Source organism: Microcebus murinus, chromosome 6 (genome assembly GCF_040939455.1).
Source record: "Microcebus murinus isolate Inina chromosome 6, M.murinus_Inina_mat1.0, whole genome shotgun sequence".
Classification (NCBI taxonomy): domain Eukaryota; kingdom Metazoa; phylum Chordata; class Mammalia; order Primates; family Cheirogaleidae; genus Microcebus; species Microcebus murinus.
The window spans coordinates 74,325,956-74,348,289 of NC_134109.1; the positions used below are offsets into that span (position 1 = coordinate 74,325,956).

Genomic DNA, 22,334 nt, shown 5'->3' on the forward strand with positions numbered 1-22,334 from the left:
TTTATTTGTAGAATATCCTGATACTTTTTTCAAAATTTAATTATGCTTTATAATTTCCCAAATGAATAGTTAAAAAAATGAGATGATCATATAATAGCTTCTACCATTAATTGAAGTACTAGTATTCCCCTTTTCCCAATCAAGACTCAGATATTTCCTAAGAAATAATTTCCTAAGAAGTAATTTCCTGGAATACTTATTTCGGGTCATATTCCTTTATTAGTGTTCTCAAATTAGTGTGCGGCTATTCCAGGGTGATGAGTCCCACCTGCCGGCCCTGGAGTAGTGTGTTCCAAAGCATGAAGCTGTCCCACACCTGTGTCTCACTAGTTTGCCTTCACCTCATTCCCTGAGAAACTTCATGAGCAACGGATACTATGATAGACCATAGCAGACACAAAACAGTCCCACCGGGAGATATGGGCCCTTTGCCCACTATTCAAGGTTGGATAAAGGCAAGCTGGGGCTTATCATCGTCTGCATTTTTTTTTCCTTATGTAGTTGGCCATTCTGAGAAAGAAGAAAACTGAATACTCAAGCTCTTATTGCTTTTACCATAAATCGAGGAAAATGAAAAGTAGATGAATGGGACATCGCTAGAGCCCTACTTGGTGAATGTGTCAGCCTTGAGCCTGAACCCAGGCGGGGAGGCTGCTTCTCTGTGTGTTGAGATACCAGTGTGGCCACTTCCTGCCAGCACCACACATTAGATCTCTTTAATTGTGGGTCCCTCAAAATATTTTGCACCTCTCAGTATGACTACTTCTTTAAATGAAAACTGTCCTAAAGGGTCTCTGTAGTGTTAATTTATGGAAGAAAAGTAAAAATATTTGGAGTGTGTTCTTTTAAAGGAGGTGACATGGTATTTTAATATTTTGTACAACCAGAGGGATAGGCACTTTGTATAATGTGTACATGATAAAATTTGGTCTTGGTCTTCTGGGGAACCAGGCACAAACTGTAAATTTTCAATGTTATGTTTGCACTGCTTCTCATCTACCTACCTTGCTTTTCCCTCCTAGCATGAACTGATTTTTTTTTCTTTTGCATTTTCCTCCTTTGGTGTCTGTTTTCTGAATTCTGTAATAAGAAATGGACATTTAGTTAAATAAAAATAAATTCTCTTCTAACAACCTTTTTAGCTTCCTGGTAAGTTTCTCCTTTTCCTCCCCATCTCCCTTCCAGTCTCTCCCTCCCCTCCTTCCTCCTTTTTCTCCATTTTGTGCTAGAATTATATGTTCAGTGGTCAGAAACAGTTGACCATTATGACAGGTCATCCATCGTAAGCACGTCCTTATTATTGATCTGTCAAATGCCACTTTCCCCCAACTCACTGAGAGGTGGTATTCCACAGTTCTTTTACTCAGTATTGGAAATGCCTTTCCCATAGAAACAATGTTGTAAATGGTGATGAGGTGCTCAACTTGACTCTCAAAGCCAATTTATTCCAGCATATGAGTGAGTTATAACACTAGTCTTACTGGCCTGACTCAGAACCTGTGGAGCTGGAGCCAAGCAGGTGCAGGATGGGGGATGGGTCTGAATAGTCTGTCCAACATATAGGATCTTCTATGCACCTCTCTTTAGCTGCCCAGAATCTTCCTGAGGCCCAGACCAATGGCCCTTAACATGCTCCAAAATTTTCTGGCAGTCTTCCCAATTAAGATCCCCCTTCCTCAGTGCTACTGAGATAAGCACTAAATGTTAATGGTGTTTGTGTTTCAAATTTAAATGAGTAGCAGAGGGGCCTGGCTGAGGAAGGAACACGTAGATGTACATCACTGGAACTGTTGTAGCCCTTGGGTTGGCTGATGGTCTCCCAGATGTTCATTGTATTATTATATACTTTATAACTTACATATGCTCCATACATACTATTAAGTGGTTCAGTTATTAGAGAAATTATAATAAAAAAACAACAAAAAGTAGAGGGGAGAAGAGGTGAATGTAGCCAGAGACAAAATATCATATTTTATGGGAAAGATAGACCTGTTGCAAAATTTGAACACATAGATCTGAAAAGCCAGTGTTACCAACTGTTTTAAATAAAATCACCTTGTACTATTAAAAATTTTGTAGACTTTCCTATATAATAGTAGTTGTCTTTTTAATTTTCATCGACTGAAAAAAATATATATTTAAACAAAGGTAAATACTTTTAGATGTTATAGATCATACATATATGTATGTTCGAAAAATAATAAATATGTAAATGAGGCTTATATTTTTCTGGCTATGGGAGTTAAGTATTTAAAATTAAGGTAAGTTAGGAAAGTAAACATTGGCAGAAAGTGTGTCCTGAGGGGAGCCTGGGTAGCGGCCCCTCTGAGTCAGCTCAGAGGCTGTTCTGATGTACCCGAGTTTTGACAGCTTTTCTCTCTCTGCTTCGAAACTCTAGGGTACCCTTGTTTCTAGAAGACAAAACAGAACACAGTTTCCCTAGGGCTGCTTTAGTTGAATCCCCATGAGGGTATCATGGAGGAGTTTTCTGGTTAGTTTCTATTGTTAATATTGTTATTTAGGGGGCTGAGGTATTAGAAATCAGTATTTTTAAGTGGGCATAGCCTGTCAACATATGAAGGGCCCTCTGCTGAATTTACCTGCATTAATCCTGAAAACCATATTTAAGACTGGTAGAAAAATTTCAAAGAGGGGACAGATCTTTATCTTAGTACTCATTTTCAGTCTACTTAGGAATTATCCTGTCAAACTCTCAAAATTGGTTATCTCTTCAGCCTTTGTATGACGCCCATTTTTACCCATCACGGAAATGCCACAGACTGAGGGAGGAGCAGCTTGGGTGGCCCCTGCAGTTTGAATCCCAGGATTTCTGGTCCCAAGAGGTTTTTCTAGAGCTCTCTCTTTGATTGTATCTAATGACTGTCCTTTTTTTGGAAGAGAGTGTATGTGTGTATATTTTAATGCTCTATAGTATATTTTGACTTTTAAAAAAGTGTAACATGAAATGCTTGTCCCCAAGCTTTATTAGGGTTTTTTTTATGTTTTTAAAAGATGAAATAAAAAAGGATGTAAAGAAAGATGTCATTGTATTCTCTTCTGTTTTGGTTATTACGGTTAACATGTCATTTTCTCTTTAAGCCAAAATGCTACGCCAACCTTATGGGATTCCTTAGAAGAACCTAACATCCGGGACCCCAGTGAATTTGAGTATTTGTTCTCCAAAGACACAACTCAGCAGAAGAAAAAGCCTCTGTCAGAGACCTATGAGAAAAAAAACAAGGTCAAAAAGGTATTGAGTGATTATAGTAATAGTTGTAATTACATCTATATTTTTGTCATTCATGGGAATTCATTATGTGCTGCTTGTTTGCTTTCACTGTTTTCAGAAAATGTTTTGGAAGGTTTCAAATTGTCAATGGCGAAAAGGAACCAATAGTTCAGGAAGTCTGTGGTGTTTTGGCCATATTGTCTGAATTTTCAAAATTTCATCAGGACTTTTTCAGCCATTATTTCTGTTGGAAGAAATATATAATGTAATTTACTGTTAGTGAAATTAGTTGTAGACTATATGGAAAATGTCTTACTTACAAATTCAGTTGTTTAACAAATATTAATCGGGGTTTTATTGTGCTAGGCATTGTTCTAGGCCTGCACTGTCCAGTATGGTGACATGTGGCTATTTAAATAATGAAATTAAATAACATAAAAAAGTTCTTCAACTGCACCAGCCACTTTGAGGCTAGTGGCTACCACATTAGATAGCACAGATATAAAACATTTCCATCATTACAAAAATTCTGTATAGCATTGTCTTAGCATTTGGTATATGTTGATTAAAGATGTAGAAAAGAAAATCTCTCAAAGATCCTTGCCCTATGAAGCTTACATTAACAATCAGTACTAAACACAAAACCTGCCATGCCGATCACATGCTAGTGCAGGGGAAGGAGTGTCGACTGGGCACGGCGGGGAAGGGTCTGCAGTTTTCAACAGTGTGTCCAGGGTAAGCCTCATTGAGAAGTTGACTTCTGAGTAATGTCTTGAGGACTTGAAAACTGAGAGCCACCAGCCATCCATAAGAACATGAGTTTAAGATTATCAGGCAGTCAAACTGGCATGAGGATGAATCGCACCTCTGCCAAACACTTGTGAGATCTTAGCCAAAGGCTCTAGGTCCTGCCATTCTGTGTGCCTTGGTCCCTGTGTCGTTAACACGAGATAATGACTACTCATAATGTTGTTCTAAGTGATGATTCGGTGGGGTGATACATGGATCCTGGCACACCATCAGCCCCCAACATATGATAGTTGGTCTCATTTTTTGCATTAGTGTTTTGATAGTAGCAAAGATGGTGTTGAGGGAAAAGTTACGGTATTTGGTTCTACTATTGATTTGCTATGTGAGTGTGAGCTGGTTTTCTTCCTTCTCACATTTTCCCTTCTGTGTGAAACAGTACTAACAATTTCTGAATCTACCTGATGCACCAGGATTTTGTGAAATTCACATCTAAGAGGATTTGAGGCAGTGTTTTGAAGAGTGTATAATATCAAATGATACTATCATCAACCTTCCTTCTTAAATTATATGGTAGGGTTTATCATCAGTTCATTTCTTAGTGCTACAATTATGAGATCAGCTGCAACTAACAGGAGAAAAAAAACAACTGGAAAAGTCTGAATGCAGCTTTCTGTGGATCAAATCAGATTTTCTCACAGACTTTAATTATGGATAAAAATCATGATCAAAGTTTTTCATCTCTCAAGTTCACTGAAATTGTATTGCCATGAGAAAAATATCCCAATAATAACTAAATATCAGAATAAATTTTAAGAGGACATATTGCATGAAACAGTTTGATTTTTTTTCCTAATAGTAAGTTCCAGGCAAGAAGTCAACTGATAAACTATAAAATATATGTCCATGCAGTTAGATTCATATGAGATGGGGGTAAGTGTATCTTGTAACCAGACTAGCTTTTTAAATCTCATCTATAGAAACAGAAAACTATTATTTCTGAAATAATAGTTCAGAAAGGCAAAAGAAAAATCTCTGTATTCCAAAGCCAGCCTCCATTTTCCTCTTCCAGGAAGGCTTCTCTGACTAACCAGAAACTCCACTGAATGTTTTCTTTCGCAATATTATACTAAGCTCACTTGTGTTCTCTGTTTCTTCTTAGATTGCTATTACTCTATTTGTTTCTCTCTGAATGCTTGGTAACATGTCATTCACTCATGAAAGTAATCACATCTGTTTTGGTAAATGAATATTTGTTTTTAAAACATCAAAGCAGTTGGTCATTCTTATTTCTTATCTCATAATTGTTTGCCTGTTCAACAAAGGATTTTAACTAAGGCAGTTAGTACTTGATGTGTTTGTTTTGTTTCTCTGTCTGAGGGCACAAATACTCTTCATTTGAACTCTTCTTTAAGCCTTCTGAACAGGGAGGCTGCCATTGCCCCATAGAATCTATGCATGTGTGTAGCGTTCACTTTTTTCTGTAAATGGAGACCAAAATGTGGGTCTACTGGGCTTTCTGGTAATAATGGTGCTTAGAGTTTTTGGTGAGCTTTGTAGCCTACCTTAGAGCTGAGGTTTTAAGTTTTAAAGAAAATAAGCCAAACCAATGCCAGAAAACTCCAAACCTTCCTCCTGTGAGCCTTCCCTCCATGCCTGTGGCCAGATTTCCAACATCAAGATGGATCCCTTGGTCTCTTCTGAGAGTCAGATGTTTGTTTTCTTTTCTCTTGAAATGAAAATGAAAGTGGTTTTAGAGGTTGTGAGCAGCTGAGGAGTTTCAGCATTAGGGGCCAACTCCTTCAGCCTAATCACAAGTGGTTCCCGTACAAGAAGACCAGGAGAAAACTTGCCAAGTAGGTCTTTTTATAATGACTGACCTGAAGAACTGTGTATATTGGAGATTTTAAACATCCAGCGTTCCCTGAATCTTAGCTGTAAGGGCTCAGCCAGCACTGAGTCATCCACGTGAGCGTCTCTCAAGCAGAGCTGGTCTGCGTCCCTCAGCACGTTCCACGTTCATATTTCGGAAGTAACGGATAGAAGCTCAGAGGCTAGTTTCTAGTTTCAACTTCTATAATATTTAAATTTTCCATCAGTGGCACTGGTTTAATGTAAGAAGATACACATATATATTCTCAAACTGGGTAGGAATCCTGTTCTGTTATATCATGTAGTCTGAGAATTAAACAGCAGCAGCAACAAAAACCTTACCCATCATCTAATTCGGTTCCCTTATTTGGCACATGAGAAAAGGAGAAGGGTGAAGGAAGTAACTTACAGGGGTTTGCACACTTTTAACTGGGATGACATTGATAACGATGAACACTTGAGAAGGATGTACGAGAACCTCGGCATGTGTCTGCATTTCCCCTTTATTTAAGCAGTAATTTGCCACAGTGATGGTATAACGACTTTAATTGGATGATTGATTTGAAGTTTATGACCGAGAGTAGTTAGTATTAAAATCGTCAATAAAATATAGCCACACTGGTATGAATTTAAAGTATTTTGTACGTTGTGAAATCATCCAAAGTTTTCTTCAGAGTCTTCCAGTAGGAAGCTAAATCTTTGAATAAAAAGACTTGCTTTACTCTCTCAAAGAAATATGTAGATTTGGAGTTGGCGTTTTCCTTTGACCCTATCAATTCTATATTAAATACTAGCTATACTATTTAATACCAATTATGACAAAATTGTATTGAATACTTAGTTAGGTGTCTTTCTCATTGTGACACCAGACCACTGTGCCACTACAAACATAGCAGTAACTAAATTGAGAACCAGAGCTCAAATTATCAACTCTTGATGGTATCACCAACACTTGGTACTGTCTCTAATTTTTGTTTCTTATAATTTTCATAGCAAGTTGTTGAACCTTCTCACACTGATTTCTTCTCTATAAAATTGGGAATAACAAGTCCTTAACATGGTTGTTATGAGGATAGAATGAAATTCTGGTTATAAAAATACTTTAAGTATTCTCTGGAACTTTGTATTAATCTCTTAGATTTATGAACTAAGGTGAATGCTTGGAAAGAAGTTATTGAACATCCTTGATTCCCAAGGTTGTCATGGCCTTAAAACATCAATGTGTCCATTCCTGAACTACTGGCAAATAGTAATCTCTGAACCATTCTTATTTTTCAATATTTATAGAGGTATTCCACAACTTCGTTTAATGATACATTCAGACATCTCATGTGTTCATCTCATGTTCATGTACTCTCCTTGCACTGTAAGAGAGTTTCCACTGTGGATATGCCCATATTTACACTGTCTCTAAGTTACATTTTTTTCCTGGTCAAGGTAGGACAGCACCTTGACGAGGAGCCAGAAATCTGCCTTCATTGTCTGAGATTCTTTCTCCTGGTTCCTGTCAAGGAACTAGCTATTCTGCTAAACTTTCCAATTGCATTCTAAACTTGCCCAACAACTTTCTGAAAATCAGCATGACCTGCCAATACTCCTCCTCTCTTGAGATGCCACGATCTGACTTTGAATTATAAATCATCTCTGTTTGTTTCCCCTTCTGTAAGATATATAAAAGCATTCCTCTCTGTGTGTCTTTTGAGTAGATATTTCTTAAGAATTAATGAGATAATGGCTATTCCCTGAGCACTTTGGGGGAGGGGAGGTTGTGATGGTTCAGCAGACACTAGTCTATTGAAACTTCCTGGTGCCAAAAGCCTTCGGCATTGATTGTAATTTGGTCACTTTGGCAAGGATCATAGCTGTAATTCTCAAATCCCAGACTTTGTGTCTCAGTTTATTGGGGAGGGGAGAAGGGTGGAAGAAGAACATTGTTTGGAAGCCCGAACATAAATTTTTAGAGTTTTCAAAACCTGTTGCTTTCCAAGTTTATATTATTTCAGCTTTTGTGTACAAAGATAATTTCTCTGGGCTCCCGTGGTGCAAGGTATATACATTGGGTTTTCCCCTAGAGTGGGGACAAGGTTGTCTGTCCCTTTACATTTCTCATGTGTTTGATGAATGGGCAGTGGGGTTAGGGGTTATCATCTATAGCAGTGAGTGAAATAACTTGCCCGTGTGTTGATTGCACTAATATATGACCTGAGGGTCATTAGTGCTGTGTCCAGACTCCTTGAGTGATATCTGGAATGATCAGCACTTTCCTGTTCTTCATTTTAAGGGCCCCTGACTGGCCAAATTTATCAAAAGGAAACAGGAGCTTCTACTCCATGACAGGCACCAGTTTACAAAAATTCCACCTTGTAAATTTTATTTGGAAATGAGACAACCCAAAAAGTTAAGTTGTACATTTACTTTATTTGCTTTTTTTGGTTAAAAAAAAAAAAAGGTGGTTAGGACATGTCAAATATGGATATCAATGACTCTTTCAGAATGTTGGATCTGAATATTATTCTTGGAGTTAGCTATGTTTTTCTTGTTGGCTGTTAAACAGTAACTTAATCTGGATTCTTGTCTCCAGCCAGCGGCAGTATTGTGAGGATGCTCATTACCCATCCCAAACCACAAGAGGGCACCTTAGAATGCTGAGATACAAAGATAAGTTAGCTTCAGTCCTGGAGCACCAAGAAATGGAAGCTAGAAGAAAGTAACTGCCCCTCAGCACCCTCTTTAGTCTTGTTAAATCTCTTTATTGTGGACTAAGAGGCCAAATGTGGCAGAAGATTACCCACACAGAGTATTAAGAGCCAGATGCGTATTAGAAAGGCTTGTAGGTATTAGTAGAATTTAAATTATTAGTAGGCATAGTTCCAGTGCTTAGAATGAATGAGTGCAGTATAAAAATTTATGAAGTATTAGTCTTCGATCCTTTGGGACTGAATCTGGTGTTCTCTCCCTAACCTACCCCCCAGCCATTCCCCCTGCCACCCCCCCCACATCTTTAAATTCTTCTATATCTGAAGAGAGTGAAGATTTATTTGAATATAGATTGATATTATTTAACTAGAAAACGCAAAATATGATTAGATATTGTATGAAATGCTATGAGAGGATCATTTTAAATATTTATGTTTCAAAAAAGTATTTATCCTTTCCTCCTAGTTGAGGAAAGTTTCGAAGTCTTGCCTGTATTTTCCTGGCCCTCATGCACCTATCCTCAGTACAGACTCTCAGACTGTAGCCTGGGCTGGAGCTGGACAGTGGGATGCGGCTGAGTGCCTCTGCTGGGACCTTGATGGTGGCATTGGCCTTCAGTTCTAAGCTAGAAGTATGTGAGGATGTAACAAGAATAAGGAAAGATCCTATATATACACAAACCCAGGTCACATGGCTGCTTTCGAAGCTGAACTTGTAAATGCTTTGCAAAGTACACATATCGCCGACGTACACAGAGATCAAAACAGTACCTACACATGCACATGTACTCACAGGCACGAGCTTAATGTGGACAGGGAGAAGTCTTCGTCACCTTGGATTTATTTAGTGTCATTCAAATCAAGATTTCACTAGTAGGGATAATGCTAATGCCAAATGAGTGGGTTTTGGATAAGTGCCTGACATGTATTAACATATTTAATCTTCACAAGAACCTACTAAGATGGTTACTATTATTACTCCCATTCTGTAGATGAGAAAACAGGAGCTTAGAGGTGTTGGGTAACTTGCTCAGAACCACACAGTTCTATAGAGTGAAGAAATGATTGCAGCAACAACCCCAGAGCTTGTGTTCTTAATTACTTGACAAATGGTCTGTTAGTTCTGAATTTAACTACAAGTCCCGACTTTAAATTCACTTGGCAAAGCCTGGATTTTATTTTCTGGTCATTCTATAGTGAAGGAAGCACTGGCTTTGATGTCATTAGACATGGTTTCTACTTCTGACTTTGACTCTAACCAAATATTGAATCCTGAGCAAGTCCTTTAAATTCTCCAGATCTTAGATTGGTCATCTGTGAAAAGATAAACTTAAATTAGATGAGTTCATCATTAATTCTACTTTGCGGATGAGGATGTTCAAGATCCACTAACTTTCATTTTACTTATTCAAGGGCAGGTAGACGAGGGAGTTACCCACGAACCAGCATCTCAGCACTCAGACCCAGACACAAGCTGATAGATCAAGCTGCCTTAAGCCATCAGTAGCATGTTGTATGAGTCATAGATACATGGGAGCTCAAGAAATAATTGTTATGATTTTAATAATACCCCCAATTTAAGATCTGTATATATACTGTAGAATTTTTAAATAAATCAAATTTCTTTATGTACCGGGGTATTGAAGGACTAGAAATGTGATAGAGAAAGTTGTAGTGGAAATCAGGAGCCCAGAGATCTTATCTTGAAGGTAACTAGTTAGCAGTTATTGTGTGTCCAGTCATGTAACCCCTTTGACCTTAGTTTCTATAACTAAAATGGCATCTGGAGGCGATGTTTTCAAATATGTTCTCCAGATGCAAAATATTAATATCAGAACTGATCTGGACACCTTCGGGTGTGTGAGTAGAATGAAACAGTGAATTTGAACCTTGCCTGGTCAATGAGCCACGTGGGATACATTGCAAACCAGACTCATAGTCATGCTGTTTCTTACTTCAAAAGTACAATACTCCCTCCCACAATTGACCATACATAACAGAAATGCATTTGGCTGCAGCAGCCACAGGTCAAGCTGGCCGACCCCATTGGACTGATGTGGCCCTTCACCGCCCTTTCCTTCATCCCTCAACAGAGTTTCCAGGGTCCAGAGGCCAAGAGTTCAGGTTACACCAGACAAAGCTGTCCACTTACTTCCTAGGATAGTCTGTCTTGACCCTGGTGCTATGGCCACCCTTCCAATTTTTCATAAAGTACCTTTGACCCAGAGCTTGATTTCATTTGGGCCTGACCTGATTTCTCTCCAGCTGAGGCTAATTTGCATGGCTGTAAACACGGGCCTTACAAAAGCTCACCAACTGTGATAAAAGCAAAGGAAACCTGAGACCACTGGAAACTGAAAATTTTGCCTCGTGTATCCAAGCCTGAGTCTGAGTCACGCCTCAGCCCAGGAGGCGTCCTGTGTGCAGCAGCTAAAGAAATGTTGTTCTGATTGATCTGATTAGGGCAGCAAGGTTAGCCATGGTCAATTTACAAAGACAGTATGAGAAGAAATCATGTGTGCAGCCATGTTATGGGTCAGCGAGGCCCCTGGCAGAAGTTATGAAAAGCCACAGCTCTGCCAGGACCATTATCAGATCTCCTCGGTGTGGTACAAATGGGATTGGAGGTTTAAAGGCCCCTCCAGAGGAGTGAATGACTAAAAGGGATTGGACTGTGAAGAGCTAGTGAATCCCACTTGCTTCCAGCTGGATCTCTTAGCTGACAAGCCTCTTCCATGTGAGTGGGAGAGCCTGGGGGTTCCCCAGTACGGTGTGAGGAAGACTGCCTTTAGCTCTTCACTGCGGTGGAAAGAAGTGGGCGGAAAGGCTAATTTGACGTGGATGTGAGGCTCTGTGTTGACCCACAGAAGCAGCCAGATGGAACCTATTGGGCATTGTGATCTCTTCCTTCACCACAAGAGTGGTTTAATTGGGATCTGGCTCCAGGCCTTGGTTACTAAATAACCTGAGTTTTAGTGTTTTCATTTTCATTAATTAACTTTTATGCTAGGTACCTTATTAGTCACATTAGGCATTTTGCATGTGCAAAATATCCTAGGAGGTGAGAAAGGGGGTCTTTAAAAATCGTATAGAGCTGAAAGTACCAGGGGGTTAATTCATGACCTAATTATCACATCACTTTTCACTCTCCTGTAGACTCTCTTGTACAACTTCCTTAGTTTAAAATATGCACAAAAACAAGCTTTTAAATTTTGGTTTCAAATGGTTATTGCATTCATATTGATCCTAAAGATTTTGGATCCTTCACCTTGGGCGTGATTCTCTTCCTCCCTGTCCAATTCAGTAACATAAATGTTACTTGCAAGGCTGGGATAAGGTACGTTAATTAACAAAGAAAAGATTCATTTAAAATGAGGCCAACTGAAAGCCACACTGCTTGAGCTGGGGCTCATTATAAATAGATCACTCTGTACTATGATCATCTTACTGATGGAAAAAATGAGACATTGGGATGGTTGCTCAGAGAAGAATGTGATTCAGAATGTAACAGTATAATGCCCAAAGCTACTATGTTTAGGATGCAATAGTAAGACATTGGAGAGACTGGGCCATGTGATGTTTTTGTTGTATGTACATATACTTTTGGGGGTGTGGAGATATCTGAAAAATCTCAGCCTTATAGGATCCAGCCATTCACTTGCCACCAAAAGAAGGGATGAGCCTCTGAGGCTGAAGGTGCGTGGAGAAGGAGCTAGGACTCACAGATGCATGCAGAGGTCATACTTATCAGCTGAGATCTTGGTGTTTGCCTCAGAGCAACAGGAAGCCAATGACAAGGCTGCCGTAGGGGCAGACTCCAGCTGTCTGACCTCCTACTTCCTCCAGCACAGCCAGTGAGAGCCACAGCTAGATTAAGTATGGAAGGCGGCAGTATGGTAGGGAAGCAGGGAGTTTCTAGAAACCCACAGGTCTGGTTTCTTCTTTTTGAATCATCATTTTATGCATGCAGCCTTTCTCTTTATCTTTCTCAGGCTCTTCTGTACAGTTCCCTCATCTGTAAAGCAAGAATAATATCAGTACCTACTTCAAAGGGTGATTGCGAAGATTAAAATAAAATATTCTATGTGAAATGTTTAGCCTGGTGCTTGGCACATAAATATTTTCTGCTTCCACCGTACTATAAGGACCATCATTACCATTAGCAGGAGTAGGAAAAAGAATAATGAAACATCGTCTAGTGTTTCCCCCAAAGGAGAGCAGAAGGTTGGATTATAACCAGAAGCCTCATCTCTCATTCACTGGTGGTTCCTGGGCCCCAGAGGGCTGGCTAAAATCCATCTGTCCTGTCATTTTTATTGTGTTTGTCCCACTGGAGCAAAACTATGCAAATGAATTTTAGCCTGATATTCAGAGATAAATGCCCTAATGTTGCCCTCAATGGCTAAGAGAAAACCAGGTGAGACACATGAAAAAGTTTGTGAAACCTTTTGTAATAGCAAAATCTGCAATCAACCACAATGTGTATCAACATTAGAGTAGATATAGCCACACAATCGAATACTGTATGGCTTTGAAAAAGAGTGAACCATATCTACATGCATCCACATCGATGATTCTTAAACATGATGTTCAGTGAAAAAGTAAATCTCAAAAGAACAATTACATGGCTCTAAAGTTCAGAAACACAAAAAGCTAGAGATTTTTATGGAATTATACATTCATGGCCAAACATTTTTTTTTTCTTAAAAAAAAGCAAAAAACATAGTCAACACAAAATTCACAATAGTGGTTCTGAATTGGAGGAAAATTGTGATGGAGGACATTTAAAGGGATTTAGCAGGTCTCAATTTCTTGAGGTGGGTGTGAGTACATGTTTTCTTTTTATTCTTTAAACTGTGTATAGTGTATACATGCTACTCTTTCATCTGATATTTCCCAGCTTTTCAAAGTTTAACAGAAAGTCACCTGTTGCTTCATCATCCCACTCCCACCTTGCGCCACAGAGGCACCCGTGCTCAGTGCCCTTAGCTGTCTCTCTGGGATGGATTCTGCTGCATACGTACTCTAGGGTGTGAGATATTAGCCTGACTGTTGGCATTCTGAAAGGGAAGCCAAGGAGGAAGGATGTAGAATTGCAATAATCACCCCATTTCCAATACGTGACCTAGACCCATCCTCTGCCTGATGTTCCTGAATCCGAAGTTTGGTTTAATTCCTCTAGAAACCATACTTGGTGGTTACGGTAAGTGGGATTATACGCTGGGCACCTACTTGCTCCTTGTGCTAACTTTTAAATAATCCCGTTAGTTTCTTACCTTCTCGTACCTTTCCCAGGACATGGTGCCTCCCTTTCATGCATGTCCAATGTTCTGCCTTCCACCACTAAGCCAAGGAATGTACCACTCCTCCAGCTACTTCTAACTTCACATTTTCTGTGTTAAAATTGAAGGTGTCTGCTAGGTTGACTGAAGATAGATTTTGTGTTTCAGATCCTCAGTCTCATAATTTGGGGTTGATTTTATAGGAGGAAAAAAGTGGAAAGGCTTTTACTCTACTGCCCTATAACTCAGCGTAGCTTAGACTTTCACATCTTAAAGGCTATTGCCTTATTGCAACATGACTCACTAGGGATGCACATCTCTGCTGGAATAATTATTTCAAAGGAAAGGATACAGGACCAGAAGTCAGACATTTGGGTGTCTCTGGGCAAATCACCTGCCATGTGTGTGTTATGCTCTCGTCTATCTGAGAGAACCTTGGGGTACATGTATTTATGATTCTAATCAAGATAGATGCAGGTGCTCACTCTTTATGGGTGATGGTGAGTAGATATCTTGGATCACTATGTTACTCCACATGTAAGACCAAAGGATAGATCATAGTATATAATGTGAGAGTAAGAAGGAGAATAAGACTAATTATTGGGGAAATGTGCTAGGATATACACTGCAAGTCCTAACAGGATCTTGTAGCACTTCTAAAATAAGTACTACCATTTTCTGGAATCTTCATTTTGTGATTACAGAAGGAACTCATTGAGCCTACTGGAAGCAATGTGGTACTTATGGTTGTTAGCCAGAAAATTAACAGTAGAATGACTTGCATTGTAATTAGTATACAATATGGCAATGGTGGCAAATTAAGACTATGTGAGAGGCTGTTGTAGGTGAAGTATGCCTGCAAAAGGAAAATGTAAAGTTGCCGTAGGTATCTTTACAGGAGAAAGTGTTTCCCTTTGATTTCTGTCTCAGATTTTACCATCCGGTGGCTCAAGGCCCTGAAGCTAGGATTGCTCACTGTCGCTAGCTCTTCACCTTCCAAGCAGGAGTGGGAAAGAGCCAGGTAATTTGCATCATGGATACAGTCTAAATCAAAGGCCATCCATCATTTCTGATATCTTGAATGCAATGATTATCATATCAAAGACATACAGTGACATTGAAGATAATAACTTTTCTGTTGCCCATTATCTCTAACCAGCTTGGAGTAATTACTAGCATGTGTTCTTTTCAAAAGCCTAACACTCTGAATTTTGGAAAGAAAAAGCCCTGCTTGACTCACCAAGGATATACATACATGAGACTAGGTTGAAGTTTTTATTATTAGATGAGAAATTATATAGACAAGACAGGAAGTCCAAAGGTCATGCAAACTTGGCTATTTGAGCTTTCAGGAGGGCATTGTGGCTGTCTGTGGACTTAGGATTGACCTACTATGAGCAAGTTATTTGCAACCCTATTGACTGAATAAATAGCTTTCGGAGAGGAATCCATGGAGATTGATAGAGAAAGGGACAAATTTCCAGCTAGTTAATAGAAATTATATAAGCACACATATATATCAGGCACTATGCTACATTCCAGTGATAGGGAATAAAACAATATATTCATTTGCCATTAGCTCCCCACTCAAAATGTGGTCCATGGACCAGCAGCACAAGAATCACTTGGAAGATTATTAGAAATATAAAAATATCAGGCCCTGTATTAGTTTTTAGGGCTGACTTAACAAACCATTACAAACTGGTGACTTTAATACGACAAACATTTATTGTCTCATGGATCTGGAGTCTAGAAGTCCAAAATCAAGCTGTCAACACGGCCATGCTTTGATTGCTCTGGTCCTATCTGAAGACAAGGCAATGAATGCATGGATGTCTCTTTGTCATTTCCTCTCCCAAGTCTCCATGAGCAATAAGAAAATGCATGTCATTTTGCTTTGGGGTTTTCCACATAAAACAAAAGCTCCAAAACCATCAGAAGCACCTTCTGCACACAGCCCTACTCCGTACCCCACACCCAGCCAGAGCCTTCACCTGCTGTGGCCTCCTCTACATTTGCTTTCTGAATGGAATTCGTCAGCCTGAAAGTCAATAAAAAGGTTTTTCTGTCTCATCAGTACAGGGCTGGGATGCCAAATATGTTCTCAGACTCAGGACAGGGTGACAATTTGCCTTTTCACATTTCTTGGTGAAGAGCCTAAATCCTTAAAGTAAACTTCATCTGAGCAATTTTATGTGTCCCTAAAAATAAGGCCATGGAAGAGATTCAGACCTAACAGTCTGACAGAACAGTGAAGCTTAGTTTTCCTTGAAATATTTAATGGGACAGATTATCAGGCTGTGTGTGGAAAGCTTATTTTAATGGCATTATCAGGCCGGTTGACAGAGGCCTCTGTCCTGAAGCATTCCAGGCCATGCTGGCCATCAGCAGCGAGGGCTTGTTTGCACCAAGTCAGATGACATTTCATCATGTGGCACCACGGCGCCAGCCAACCATCTTCTCTGGCGCTGTTGCCAAAGAGTGGGGTTTGGAGCACAGGGGAAGAAGGGGGAACAAGGAAGGAACCTGAATCAGCATTTCTTTTCCTGGACACTCGCCAAGAAATAATCTCATGTTTCCAAGGAAGCTCTCATTCTCTCCAAGGAGAGAAAGCAAGATGGCTGCCAACTCTAGTCCTGGCCTCCCCCTCCTGAGGTTGGCTGGGAGGAGCCATTGCTTACCTGTCCCGTTTCCCCTCACTACCATATTAGAAATGGCAGGGATGGCACCAGAATAACCACTTTTTAGCTAAAGTGGAATTGTGTCAGGAGCTTTCTCCCATGGTGTGTGTGTGTGTGTGTGTGTGTGTGTGTGTGAAGACCTGTATTTGATGGGCTCCCATGCCTGATTGCCTTACATCATCTTGTGTCACTTCTCAGAATTTCTTTCCATTGGAAAATTCTCACTCAATTTTCCAAATTAGATTTCTATTATTTGTCAAACAAGAATTTTTAATTTGGGGGTATGTGAATGGGTGGCAATTGAGAATAAAAATTAAACCTAAGGGTCCCCTGATATTCTGTCTCTCATCCCAAGAAGATACTGCTCTCTAATCCAGCCAAAGTTTAGGACCCCCCGCCCCCCAAGCTAATTTATATTTATGATTTGGAAGTATCCAGAATAAATTATAAGCTCAGTCATCACAGCTGATAGCTCTTTGGATAGGTGCATCAATTTCTATATTTCTATCATGGGGTTCTACGTGTCATGGGGTTCTACGTGACCCAGTCCACAAGAATGTTTTAAAGCTAAATGCAATAGGCATTATGAAAATACCTTAGTCCACTTGGAAGCCCATTACTTAAAATGTAAAGAATTGTTAATGAGATAAGCTGACTTGCTATCAGTAGGGCATATGCTTTATACCAGCCTGTTAATGTCCATAGTTTTGCCAAGTAGTGGAATTCAGTGAGTGTTGATGTGAACCATAAGCAAAAAATAATGCCAATGTGAAGACACAAAAATAGAAGTTGTATTTTGTTAGATTTTTACTTTGGAGAATCAAATTGTGTAGTTTTTGCATATTCTTAACTATGTTCAGTCTTACTGAGAAAAGGCAAACCATGTGCCCATGTGTTCTATTTAACTGAAAGTATACTGCATGTGGATATTTGATATACAGGTTGAGTATCCCTTATCTAAAATGCCTGGGACCAGAAACATTTCAGATTTCGAATTTTCCAGTTGAGCATCCCAAATTCAAAATTCCAAAATCCAAAAAATTCCAATGAGCATTTCCTTTGAGCATGATGTCGGTGCTCAAAAAGTTTTGGATTTTGTGCTCAAAATCTCTAATCATCAGGGAAATGCAAATCAAAACCACAATGAGATATCACTTAACTCCAGTGAGAATGGCTTGCATCAAAATGTCCCAAAACAATAAATGTTGAGGTGGACGTGGAGAGATAGGAGCACTCATACACTGTTGGTGGGACTGCAAAGTAGTACAACCTCTGTGGAAGGTAATACGGAGATACCTCAAAGAGCTAAAAGTAGAACTACCATTTGATCCAGCAATCCTATGGCTGGGCATCAACCCAAAGGAACAAAAAGACATTCTATAAAAAAGATATCTGCACTAGAATGTTTATAGCAGCATAATTCACAATTGCAAAGACAGGGAAACAACCCAAGTGCCCATCAATGCATGATTGGATTAATAAAATGTGGTATATGTATACCATGGGGTTCTCAGCCACAAAATACAATGGTGATTTAGCACCTCTTGTATTATCCTGGATAGAGCTGGAGCCCATTCTACTAAGTGAAGTATCACAAGAATGGAAAAATAAGCACCACATGTACTCACCAGCAAATTGGTATTAACTGATCAACACTTTTATACACATATAGCAACATTCATCCAGCATCGGGCAGGTCGTGGGGATGAGTATATTCACACCTAATAGGTGTGGTATGCACCATCTGGGAGATGGGTAGGCGTGAAGCTCTGACTCAGGTGGGGCAAAGGCAATATATGTAACCTAAATATTTGTACCGCTGTAATATGCTGAAATTACAAGTTTTCAGATTTTGGAGTATTTCGTATTTTAGAATTTTGTAGTTTTGGATTTGGAATATTCAACCTGTATATCATTGTCATGAAAGCAAATGTCTACCCACATGTATGGATTCCACATTTACTAGTTTTGTTTTTGGTGGGGAAGGAGGAGTTGATTCAGAGAGGGAAGGTAGCAACTTTCACATGCACTTATTTGCCCAAAGTAACTAGAAGATGTTCACTGGTGATAACACGCATGGCTGTATTTAAAGAGACATAGTGCCTGTTCTTTAGGCTCTATGATAAAGCAGACTTTGCTGTAGATGGAAATCCTGTGACTAAAACTGAGAAAGTTCAAATGTGAGAGCTAAGCTGAAGAATAGAATATCTACTTGATCTGGTACAGGTTTGCTTGTGTTTGGTGTCTCGAAAAGGTGTAGATGTAGAAATTAATCATCTTTATTTCGGATAGGGAAAGCTCCATAGAAGAAGGCTTCTGTGTTTCTCTTAATTTTGTAGCTATGCCAAACTCACTTGGCTGAGCATACTGCCAGCAATTCAGAACCATTTATTTTTATTTTTACTTTTGGCCCTGTCTGCCAAGCTCAGGCAGAAAGCTGAAGATACACAGTATATGGCTTTTCTATAGATGTGAAAATCCCATCTCACCTGGCAAGAATTCTTTCTTAGTCTGTCTGGCAAATCTTTCCTAGCTGAGTGGTCAGGGTGTGGTTTTTCCAGTGTAGCAAATCTGTCTTCCCGTTTTTGTCTTAATTCTTATTCAAAGAGGCAGGTTTTTTTGTTGTTTTTGTTTTAAATTCACATATGTGTGGAATAATAATAACCTATATATACTGGCTCTAGGTACAGGTTTAGACAGTGTGAGGTATGGGCCTGCCGCCCCCCCCCCCCCCCGAAGGCATTGCGAGAGTTCCTTAGGCAATGTAATAGTGCACGTGTATGGCATGTCCTAATCCTGGCATGTGGCAGGGGTCTGGAAAGGCTTTGCCTTAAACTAGGCATGTCTAATAGGGTTTAATGCAACCTGTGAATTTGCCCCTGTACAGGGTCAGCTTGTAGGTCAGTGGAATGTTGCACAAATTGCATTCTCCTCCAGACAGTAATTATACCTAGGAGAAGGCCGTGTGCTGCCAAGTTCAGCTGACTCCAGATAGGACCTAGATAAACTGAGGGCTTACTAACATTCCTCCAAAACTGATTTTTAAGGATGTGATATAAAGCATCTCTTGTTTAAAAATGATGGTTTTGAGATTTATGAAGCAGCTTAGTGTAGGGGATGGTGACCAGCTGTTGTCTGCCTTCCCTGAGAGCAGAAAAAGATTGTGCATAATGGGAGCATGAGGAATTTGAGTCAGACACAAAGTAAAACATTTTAGTGCCAAAAGTTACTTGATACTAGGAAATGACGTTGAGGATTTCTATAATACAAATCAAGTAATTATGCACAGGAGGACGAAGAATAAAAAGTGGATATTGCAAGGGTCATAGACCAGGAATAGTATGAAAAGTTTAGTTTGTGTATCTCATTAGCTGCAGTAGAACTATGGTTTATTTGACAATATAAAATGGCTATAAATGTATGTATTGTGCAAATGTAGCCTTAATTTCTTAAAGTGTAAACATTCTTCTAAAGTAAGATCCATGCTTAAATATGTGGGCTTTTGGGCCAACCCAAATGCAGACACCCAAATTAGGCAAAATTTGTGGATTTCTTAAGTGCTAAAGGTTAAATGGCTCCAAGATCTATTTTAACTAGAGTTCTGGATAAGCAAAAGTTTATGAATAACTTATACTCTCCAGTAAGTGTTTTCTGAAATATCTTCCCTCAACAGCTTGGATTAGGTACTTTTTTCCAAGAACCTGCATGAAATGAAGTCACGTTGGGAGCTTAAAGCATAAATTTTGCCTACTGGCTCCACATAAACATGGAAAATAATTAATTTGATATTTGCATGATGAAGATATGTACAACTTAAGTCAGGAATCCTACCAATGTCCAACAGTCAAATGTGATAGACTGACCTCATAGTCTTCTGTGTCGTGAAAGCCCCACTGTAGGCTGCTCCTAATGATCAGAGGCACCTTCACCCCAGTGGCCATGCAGAATGGAAATGTCCCTTTCCATGTGGACAACTAGAACACAGGTCACAGTATCCTTTGAGGTTGATGGTCTGCAGTGCTAATCATCTTTCAATTCTCCCTCATGGAGAGGTTTTCTAAAGATGAGACCTTGACTTCAGTTTTAGGAAAAAGGCACTGAATATAACACTCTTTGGGGCATGTTTTTGGGTTACCAGGAGAAAGACTGTACCAGAAAAAGCCATCTCATTCAAAACCCCCTCTTTAAATAAGAGTCTTGGCATTTCTAAGGATCATATACCTGAGAGCAATTAGAAACTCTTTAAGTTACTGATCCCTATAAATAGCTCCCTTGTATCAGAGTTATTTATATGTTTTTCTTTTAAACTAGTCTTTGAACTCCCATTGAACAGGAATATAGATGTGTATATATAATTTTTATGTCCTTTGCAGTAGACATGGGAGTTTGCATGTCGTGAGGGCTGTTGATTGGGACTGACTGCCTTTCATCATTGGTACAATGATGAGTAAGGGCAGGCCTAGAAATAGAGGGTTGGTCTCCTTAGTTTTCTCTTACCCGGTCCACTAGATTGTGATGCCAGTCACCTTTCACGGCTGGCCAAGGGGCCATTCGTGAAAGCTAAGCACACAAAAGTTAAAAGTCAGTGGGAAAGACAATTGTATTTATGGCTATAGTTTTTAGTTTTTATATTTCTGTTTAGATTGTTATATTGGGAACTGTTGGCTTAGTCCAGACAACTTTAAAAAATTGTTAAAATAGCACAGAATGCTAATAACAGAATGCTTAAAAAATTAAAAATAGGTTGGTGCTATTGATTTTTCAGTTAATAAGTTTGATATAACTTTTGTATTTGAAATTCTGTGATTATTTTAAAAATATATTAAAATTCCTACTAGAAAAAAAACAGAATATTAAATTATCTGACAGTCTCAGGCAATTTGGGATTCTAAAGAATTTTTCCAGATAATTGTTATGATCACCAGTCTACAATGTTGGATTTGGGAGAATAAACACTCAATATTAGTTTCTCTTCAGAGATGAATTTTCATAATTCACTTTATCTGTCTATAAGTTAGCTTACTAATAATGCCTATAATGCAATAAAAGAAAAACTAGGGAAATTTTCATTTAATAGAAGTTTCTACATAAATTGAGTTCTGATTATTTGAAACTTAATGATTCTAAGAAATTATTATAAAAACATAAGAAATTATTATTAAAAACAAAGTAATAATTGTTGGTAGATAAATAATCAAGCATCTTTAAAAATTTTTTTGTCATGTTCCAAATCTTTGTTCTCCCTCTATCTTTTCCATGTTTGTTCTCTTTATTAGTTTTCTTCATTCTTGCCTTTTTTCCTCTTCAGTGTTTTCTTGCTAGCTACTCTACTATAAAGATAATGAGTGTATACCTGGGTAAGGAAGTTGTGAGATTTGATTATGAAGATGAATGAGAATTGGGTTAGCTGAACAAAGTGTTCTTGTTCTTATACCCCTTGCTTTAATGCCCCAGCAGTGAGATAGCTACACTTACTCTACAGGACTCTTGAGCATGAAATATTGTTATCCCTCTGGAAGTCCACAGGGGGCCACTAAAGGAATAAAAGTTTACAATATCGTGGTGCTCACTGCCCCCAATTCACAACTGTCCATTTGGATTAGCTAATGTGCAGAGGAACGCAATACCTAGTGCTTAGTAGGGGTGCAGTAAAGGGTAGTTTTCTTCTCTCTTCTTCCCTTAGAAAATGCTTTTTATCCACAGTATTCTATTTGTGAACCTTTCTTCCTCCTATTCAGCTGCGTCCTTATTTAAATTCCTTTGCACTGTATCAGCCAAACAGATCTAGTAATTGAAAAATATAGCAAAAAGGATATAAAGACAATTC

General features: G+C 39.0%; 1 protein-coding gene across 7 annotated transcripts in view; it reads left to right on the forward strand.

The window, feature by feature from the left end:
* FMN1 (formin 1) overlaps positions 1-22,334 on the forward strand; it is a 389,771-nt gene that overhangs the window by 200,278 nt on the left and 167,159 nt on the right. For all 7 annotated transcript variants that reach the window (XR_001154565.2, XM_012766326.2, XM_012766332.2 and 4 more), the window contains one exon: positions 3,100-3,250. Coding sequence is in view for 6 of the 7 variants with exons in the window: in XM_012766326.2 (XP_012621780.2) it covers positions 3,100-3,250 (151 nt within the window). In the remaining variant the exon portion in view is untranslated. The remainder of the gene's footprint in view (positions 1-3,099; positions 3,251-22,334) is intronic.